This window comes from Archocentrus centrarchus, chromosome 14 (genome assembly GCF_007364275.1).
Source record: "Archocentrus centrarchus isolate MPI-CPG fArcCen1 chromosome 14, fArcCen1, whole genome shotgun sequence".
Taxonomy (NCBI): domain Eukaryota; kingdom Metazoa; phylum Chordata; class Actinopteri; order Cichliformes; family Cichlidae; genus Archocentrus; species Archocentrus centrarchus.
In genome coordinates, this window is record NC_044359.1 from 2,185,429 (window position 1) to 2,194,624 (window position 9,196).

The window sequence follows — 9,196 nt, forward strand, 5'->3', positions numbered from 1 at the left end:
TGTCACTTAGACAGTTCAGCAGGGGTTCCCATGGATCTCTGCTGTTCAGTTTGATGGGCATATACACCTGGATGTCGTCAGCAAAACAGTGGAAACAAATATTATGTTTCCTAAAAATCGACCCTAGAGGCAACATATACAATGAGAAAAGAATTGGGCCCAGAATGGACCCCTGAGGCACTCCACAAGAAAGCTTTGCTGTGGTAGAAAAACAGTTTCCTAGATGGACAGAGAAACTTCTATCAGTAAGATAAGATCTGAACCAAGTCAGAACCGTGCCTTTAATGCCAATTTCATGTTCTAGGCGGGATAGAAGGATCTCGTGGTCCACAGTGTCAAAGGCAGCTGACAGATCTAGAAGTACTAAAACTGCAGGACTACCAGAGTCCACAGTTAAAAGCAGATCGTTAAAAACTCTTAAAAGAGCCGTCTCTGTGCTGTGACGCATTCTAAAACCTGACTGAAACTTTTCCCACATTCCATGTTCACTTAAAAATGCTTGAAGTTGCTTAAAAACAACTTTTTCAAGAACCTTGGATAAAAATGGTAATTTAGAAATTGGTCTGTAATTTGAAAGAACATCAGGGTCAAGGTTCTTCTTCTTGATTAGAGGCTGTACAACTGCATGTTTAAAGGCAGCTGGAACACAACCAGATGCAAGCGCACTGTTAATCAGAGCGAGGATAGTTGGTCCCACTGAATCAAAAGCCTCTTTAAAAAGGCGAGACGGAACACAGTCTGTGGGAGAGTTTACAGGTCTCATATTGTGAATCACCTCCTTTAGTGTGGAGAGTGTGACAGGCTCAAACTGCTCAAAGACAGCTCTGCTGGGAGGAGGTGCAGATGAGTCTGTTTCAGCCTGAGGTGATGAAGGCCTGAGGGCAGAAATTTTTTCCACAAAAAATTTCTTAAAGTTTTCGCACAGTGCAGGACAGACCTTGGCTTGGTTTACATTACAGCGAGGATCAGCGAGTGAATTAAAAACATTAAAAAGAAAATGAGGCCTGTGACTGTTACTTGAAACAATGTTAGAGAAATAAGCAGACTTTGCATATTTTACTGCTTTCTGATATTTCAATAAACAGTTACGCAGGATCTCTAAGGAGACATGGAGCTTATCCTTTTTCCACCTTCTCTCAGCGCGTCTGCACTCACGTCTGAGAGCGCGGGTTGTCTCATCCAGCCAGGGCTGGGAGGAAGGTGAAAGGTTGAAGAAGAGTTTTTACCCACAAGCCATCCGTCTGCTCAACTCTGAGCCCTAACTGGACCATTATTGCACAATGTAAATATTATAACCTATAATTCCATGTAAAAGTGTGTATAGTGTATAGTGTGAATTACTTATTTTTATTTTTATTCTTCTTATTTATATGTGTGTGTATATATGGTTGCAGGTACAAAATACATGTCACTGTGCATTGTACTGTGTATAACTGCGCATGTGACAAATAAACACTATCTTATCTTATCTTATCACAGGTTGGTGATTGTTTTTTTTTTGGCCCGACAGAGGGAGCTCACTCATTTGAGACGAGCTGAGACATAGATTATTTAATATTAAATCCTACCTAATGTAATGCTCAGGATTTCCCTTGATAGTTAGATGACATCTATAAAAACAAAAAGACTTTCGTTACCGCTGGTGAATAACAGCTGCTTACTTCACCATGAAGCACGTATTACTGTCTTAATTACAATATAGAGAAGTGTATTTTCATCATTTCTGAGGATACCCTAAATGATATGTAAATGTTTAACTTTGTACCTGTTTTGGGAAATATTTTTACTTCATTTGTTAAAAACATCAGATAACATCTTTCCTTTGCTGCATTGGGTTTTCATAAAAATTAAATTAACATTTTTTTTAAAAGCTGATGGAAAACTACACCTACAACAGCATGACACTGCAGATAGAAGGCTTCACTGTTTCAAAGGATTTAATGTACCCTGTTGTTTTCTTGTTCTTAACTTCCTACATTTTTAGCATGGTTATGAATATTAGTATTTCAATTCTAATTGTAATTGACAAGAACCTTAAGCAGCCCATGTATCTTCTTCTTTGCAACCTCTCAGTCAGTGACATAATTGGAATTACACAAATTGTACCTCGTTTGATTGCAGATATTTTGAGGCCTCCTTCTGAGCGCTTCATCACTTATTATGAGTGTGTTGTTCAGGCTTTTGTTACACAGTTGTTTTCAACAATGTCCCACACTGTGCTCATGATTATGGCCTTTGACAGATATGTGGCCATCTGTAATCCTCTGCGATATGCTTCCATAATGACCAACAAAATGGTGATTAAGCTGACAGTTTCTGCCTGGGGGGTGGCCTTTGTTCTGGTTGGGATTCTGCTCGGTCTGACCATACGGCTGAGCACATGTAGAACTTTGATCACAAATCCATACTGTGACAATGCCTCACTGTTTAAGCTCTCCTGTGAGAGTGTGGTCATTAATAATATCTATGGTCTCACCTTTACTGTGGTCCTGCTCACCTCCTCTATAGGCAGCATAGTTCTCACCTATACCAAAATTACAGTTGTCTGTCTGACCAGTAAGAACAAGTCTTTGAACCGTAAAGCCTTGAAGACCTGCAGCACCCACCTGGTTGTTTATTTGATTATGCTGGTCAGTGGAATGATTGCCATTGTTTTGCATCGCTTCCCTGAGTACTCAGATTACAGAAAGCTCTGTGCTATTCTCTTTGTCATTGTCCCCGGCAGCCTCAACCCCATCATCTATGGTGTGCAGTCCAAAGAGATACGCAAATTCTTATATGAATTATTTCATTCTAAAAGAAAATTTCCATCTTGTAAAAAATGAGCCTTTAAATTTTGAGAGAAAATTATAATAATGATGTATTACACCTGGAAAATTCACAAATAATTAGTGTGCTTTTTCAGCTAAACATTCAGTTTCTTAAAAGTTATAAACATTATCTGTGAATAAATATTGATAAAAAAAATGTTATGACTTCAAGGATCTTTTAAAATAGATTAAAAAAACTCAGTTCTACACACAGAATAGAACATAGCACTATTTCAAGTCAAACTACAACTTGAAGTTAAGGTGCATCATGTTACACATTTCAAACACAAATGCTGAATTATGTGGTAAAAATGTTGGGAACAGTGTGACGTCTAAAGAAAAAAAGTCTGATTTTAAATATATTTTCCAATCTGCAGTAATTTTACTGTGATTACAAAGAAACACTACTAAATGAAAGAAACATGTCACATTTTAATTTGTTTGCATAAACACTGTAAAAAAGTACATTTGTACACCCACAACATTAGACACTGTTTCAAACCGTATTATAATTCCTGGAGAAACTGCACTGTTTTCTAAAGGCTGACTGATGTTCTGCACTTACAGGGGGAACCCTGTGAGTCATGAACAAACATGTCCTCAGCCATGCCACAGAATTTGTAAGCATCTTGTGTCACATTGCACTTGATTAAAACCGATTTCGACAATATCACAAAACAGGCCAAACTACTGTCTGTAGACTGGTGGCTGAGTGGCAAGAGTTGCTTGTAGAAGGCATAAAATAGCCTGACATGGCTTAGCAAGCTAAATGATATTTTTATTTAAAATTTTTCAGTTTGAAGCATAATCCATCCATCCAGTTCTTGTGGGCAGCAGCCTAAGCACAGGAACCCACCTCCTCCAGCTTATCCAGGGGAATACCAAAGTGTTCCCAGGCCAACTGACAGACACAATCTCTTCAGTGTGTCTTGGGTCTCTTCCTGTTAGGACATGTCCAGAACTCCCCACCCCCACCGTAGAGGTGTCCAGGTGGCATTAGTCAGATGACCAAACCACCTCAATTGGTTCTTTTCAAGTGGAAGAGTAGTGGCTCTAATCTGAGCCCCACCCAAATTACTGCACTCTTCACCCTATTTCTAAGGAAGAGGCCAGCCATCCCTCAGAGGAAGCTCTTTTTCACTGCTTGTGCCTGTGATCTTGTTCTTTCAGTTACTACCCAAAGATTGTGAACACAGGGGAAGGTAGAGATGTAGACTGGCCAGTAAATCAACAGCATTGCTTTTACGCTCAACTCTCTTCACCACAATGGAGCCTCCTCGTCCTGAGATCCTGCTTCCTCTACAGAAGACATGTCAGTGGGATTAAGGAGGTTCTTGAAGTATTCCTTCCACCACCTGACCTGAGCTGAACCTGAGTGGTGTTGTGTTATTGGATTTCTGTGCAAACCACAGTTTGTCCATAACGAACACCATGTTCAAACACAAGGATGTCCACAAGTGAACATGGCACCAGGACACCCTAGGTTGCAGGTGGTTGATCAATTTTGTAATTGCGTATGTTCTGGACACTCAGGTGAGGAGACGAGCTGAGCTGTAAACTGATCACCACCTGGTGGTGTATTCTGCACACTGCATGTTCTGCACCATTATTTGCCATCATGTAAAAAAGTGTTTACACATTTGAAAGGATATCATAAAAACATAAAACCTGGAAACTATTTATATTGATTTTAATTTTTGGTGAATGATTATTACTTTGCATCATTTCCCCCAGTGTACTGATTGCAGAAATGTAAGTGATATTCTGTTTACCACTGTCCGCAGGAAATGTGTTATTCACAGTTTGTCAGTGCCTAACAGCTTATTCTGCTACTGACTCTTGTTTGGTATCATTTATTGGTTTGGATGCTTGGCAGAGAAGATTTGGCAAGTTTGTCATTGTCATGAACCACTGAGGCAGGCAGGATAAAGGATCTGAATGCAGGACACTGGACACAGATGTAAACTCAAATAACTTAGATTTATTGCTGGAACACAAGACTAAACTGGACAGGACCAGCAGCATAAATGGTAAATGGACTAGCTCTTATATAGCGCTTTTCTACTCAGTCAGAGCACTCAAAGCGCTTACTGTATTTTTCGGACTATACGTCGCTCCGGAGTATAGGTCGCACCAGCCAAAAAATGCATAATAAAGAAGAGAAAAGCATATATAGGTCGCACTGGACTATAAGTCGCACTTTTTTTGGGGGGGGGGGGTTGATAGAATCCGAGACTCAGAGCAGAAATTCCATCTTGAACGGCAATTTAAAATAATAATGGATTAAAGAACAGGACGAACACGGTTACGCCTACATTATGCTAACGTAACACATTCAGCTACATGACGCACAACGAACACATGTTCGGTATGTTAACGTAACATTAAGTTATTCAGATAACCATAGCATAAAGAACATACTAACAAGTTAACCAAACCATCAATCCATTGAATTCTTCATCCTCGGTGTCACTTCTAAACAATTCCGTACACTCCGTAGACGAAGCGCCGCTTCCTCTTCTGTGTCGCGTTAGTCAGACTCGTCGTCAGCTGCAGTTCCAATTATTCCAGCCTTTCTGAATCCCAACAGGATGGTTTGTCACTGAAACCCATGTTTTCTTGATCCATCCAATGACTTCCAGGAAAGTTGGGTGGCGCATTCTCCCAGTTGCCGTTAAGCTGTGCTCTCCGTCCATCATCCACTGCGCCCACAGGTTACGCAAGACTGCCTTAAAGCTGCAGTTCACGGAGATGTCAAGTGGCTGGAGTATTTTGGTTCATGTGTTATAAATGTCACATATACGTCGCTCCGGAGTATAGGTCGCACCCCCAGCCAAACTATGAAAAAAAGTGCGACTTATACTCCGGAAAATACGGTGAACATGTTTACATTTACCCATGCACTCACATTCATACAAGCACTTCCATGTTTATACTAAGTGCTTTTAATTAACTAGCATTCACACACATTCATACTCCGACAGGATGGTCGGGTTAAGTATCTTGCCCAAGGATACATTGGCATGTAGCCTGGAGTAGCCAGGAATCGAACCGCTGACCTTCCGATCAGTAGGTGACCTGCTCTACCTACTGAGCTACAGCCACCCCATAAATTAGAAGACACACTTAACAGGGCTCAGACAGAGAGGCAGACAGCAGGGGAATCAGTGATGTGACCACTGACAGGAGAGCTGACAAGGATGCAACAACAAATAGAGCAGGGATCCTCAAATCCAGGCCTCGAGGGCCGGTGTCCTGCACCTTTTAGATGTGTCTCTGCTTCAACACACCTCAGTCAAATATAGAAGTCATTAGCAGGACTCTGGTGAACTTGACTGCATACCGAGGAGATAATTCAGCCATTTGATTCAGGTGTGTTGGATCAGGCATACATCTAAAACCTGCAGGACACTGGACCTCAAGGCCTGGATTTGAAGATCAGTGAAATAGAGGAAACACAGGACTTAAATACACATGAGAGCTGATGAGGGGAGTGGAAACAGCTGGAACCAAAGGTGAACCAAATAACACTAATGACAAGGGGGAAGCAAAACAGAACATCGCACACCAGAACCAGGTGACTATCAAAATAAAACAGGAAGTCCGACAAGAGAAGAAAGATGTGGACTAGACACAGAACACAGGGGGAACACAAGGAACATGGAAATCAAAACATAACCAAAACCCACAACAAAAGAAACACAGAAAAGATAAAACACAATACAAAAAACAGAGCACAACAAACAAAACTGGGTCATAAGGACCCAAGATCATGACAGTCATGGGTGAAACTGACATACTCAACTCTGCTGCTCAACCCCCACAAAAGCATTTTCCTTACAAATGTGGCATCATTTACAGGAAATAAAGAGGCTTTCCAGGGGGATAAGGTTTTTTCTTCTTCTTATTATTATTATTATTGGTCATCACTGCTGTAGGAATTTGCCAAATGTGAGAGGAATATCTTTATATTGTAAAATTCCTATGTAAATAAATATAGTCATTGTACAAAGTACACCCTATTTAAGTCCTAAAGTTTTATGTATCAGAACATAACACAAGTTCAAGCAAAACAGTGGCAAACAGCACAGAATCTGGCAGCACTTACTGTTATCCAGACAACAATCCAGTAAATTCTAACAGCAGCATGACAGGTTAACCCTTTAACAGCTGTGATCACCGAAGCACCTGTTACTTGCCATGAACAGCTGGTTAACACAGAGTGTATTGCTGCTGAGACGTCTGATCAAACTCGCTTTGAATTACCGTAATTATGCAACCGTTTGTCTCATCGGAAAACTTCAACCGGTTTCTGAAAGCCGAGAAATTGCGCTTCACACCCAACGCAGGGTTATTACGGTAATTGAAGCTCACAAATGGTGGCACCTTTGAATTTAATGGGCCTGCCGGTGGGCCGTGATAAATATAGGGTTAAATAGTGGCCTTGACGAGATCAGGAATAGGTGTGTCTCATAAATTCCAGGTGAGTGTGTGATCAGAGTTTGAAACCATCAGACAGAAGACACAAAGAAAGAAAGAAAGTGAGAACTGGTAGGAACTAGGGAGGCGCCAATCCGATATTCAGTATTGGTATCGGTCCGATACTGGCCTAAATTACTGGATCGGATATCGGAAAAAAATTTAAAAAATGTAATCCAATACATTAAATAACGTTTCGCTCACATTAGCTGCATTACAGGGCTCAGTCGTCGTCTTCTTCTTGTGGGTTTGCGGTTGACCAAACCAGCTTAGAGCTGCATTACCGCCACCTACTGGAATGGAGTGGGGGATCAGGAGTTAGAAAACAACCCCCTCAGATCCTCCGTCGCTGCGACGGATTCCCTTTGACACTGAGCGATCATCGCTGACATGTTTTTCCGCCTCCACCGCTCTCTGCCTTGTTTGTGTGTTGTGCTCGCTGTGCTGAGAATCAGCTGTTATTTTTTCTCTACTTCAGCTCCTGGACATACTGCTAGCGAGCGCAGCTATTAGCATTAGTGACCGTCCGGTACCGGAAGAACCCCTTCCCCGATAAAATATTTTTGATACTTTAATCCCTGATTTGTGACTAAATATAGACTTGCAGTATTTAGGGGAATGCTTGTATATATAAAGCATTACAAGATTGCGCTCACGCAGCCCCTAGTTTTTCACGTGAACACTGATGACCCAACAGCAGCAGTCAGCTGATTTACGTGCAGTCTGTCTGCACAAGCGGAAAGAGGCGGAGCCGGCGCGCTCAGATGGAGCAGAAGGAAATGTTTTTCTAGTGTCCAAAAGAAGCCTTTTCGTCCCTGTAACCTCCATTAAACCTTTACTGGGAAACAGCTGGAGGTCCTTCATCAACCACCTGATCAGTAAGTAAAGAAAAGAGAACTTTGTAGCTGCTCCATCCACCCTGTTTGTTTCACACAGGGAAAAACTGCAGTACGTAAGTTAAAATATGCAGATGAATTATTAATATGATAAAAGTATTTCTTATCCAGTTACTTGGGTAATCAATATAAATAAAATACACAACTGCTAAAATAATCAATAGTTGCAGCCCTAATGAAATTTGCAACATGCCATAAGCATCATCAGTCATTTGGGACAACACTGGATCATTCAGAGATCCTCACTGAACTTCTGGAGTGAGTTTGCTGCACTGAAAGAAAAGGGGCCGAATAATATTGCACGCCCCACTTTTCAGGTTTTTATTTGTTAAAAAAGTTTGACACATCCAATAAATTTCATTCCACTTCACGATTGTGTCCCACTTGTTGTTGATTCTTCACAAAAAATTAAAATTTTATATCTTTATGTTTGAAGCCTGAAATGTGGCAAAAGGTTGAAAAGTTCAAGGGGGCCGAATACTTTCGCAAGGCACTGTACTTAAAGACCTTATTCCTAAGTGAGGGAAGAGTGGAGCTGAAGATTAGTGCAGCATCTGCAGTGATGAGGTTGCTGGAGGAATCTGTTGTGGCAAAAAGAAAGCTGAGCATGAAAGCAGAGCTGCTGATCTACATTCCTACCCTCACCTATGGTCGCAAGCGCCATTAAACTGTATATTTAATCAATCAAAGGAACAATGTAGTTTTTAAGAGAACAGCCTTATGAGCACTAAATCTTACTTTCCATAAATCAAGCTGCTTTGAAGTTTGTTGTCACAATGATTGCATCAGATAAGACTTCTTGAATTATGGATACCCTCTGAGAGAAAGTCAGTGCCTATAAAACAGAGGACAGTGACAGACCAACCACACTCTGAGGTGTTACTGTACCTTCACTCTAGCTTCACACATCACCTTTTCGATAACGCATCCTCATCATTCTCAACACTGTGATGTTCCTTTCATTTTTTCTAAGATCATAATTATTAATATCACTATAACTGTAAAATAACA

General features: G+C 40.9%; 1 protein-coding gene across 1 annotated transcript; it reads left to right on the forward strand.

Moving 5' to 3' along the window:
* The first annotated feature begins 1,874 nt into the window (after window positions 1–1,874).
* LOC115791877 (olfactory receptor 52L1-like) lies at window positions 1,875–2,825 on the forward strand. Its single transcript, XM_030746164.1, has 2 exons — window positions 1,875–2,226; window positions 2,356–2,825. Exons 1-2 carry the CDS (start codon window positions 1,875–1,877, stop codon window positions 2,823–2,825), a joined length of 822 nt encoding a protein of 273 aa, XP_030602024.1.
* Window positions 2,826–9,196: the final 6,371 nt, after the last annotated feature.

Bases quoted from the DNA above. Each gene is read 5' to 3' on its own strand.
- LOC115791877 (XM_030746164.1), top strand. From the start codon at position 1,875: ATGGAAAACTACACCTACAACAGCATGACACTGCAGATAGAAGGCTTC. The intron at 2,227-2,355 runs TTATGGCCTTTG...TTGGGATTCTGC, and splicing joins GTCCCACACTGTGCTCATGA to TCGGTCTGACCATACGGCTG.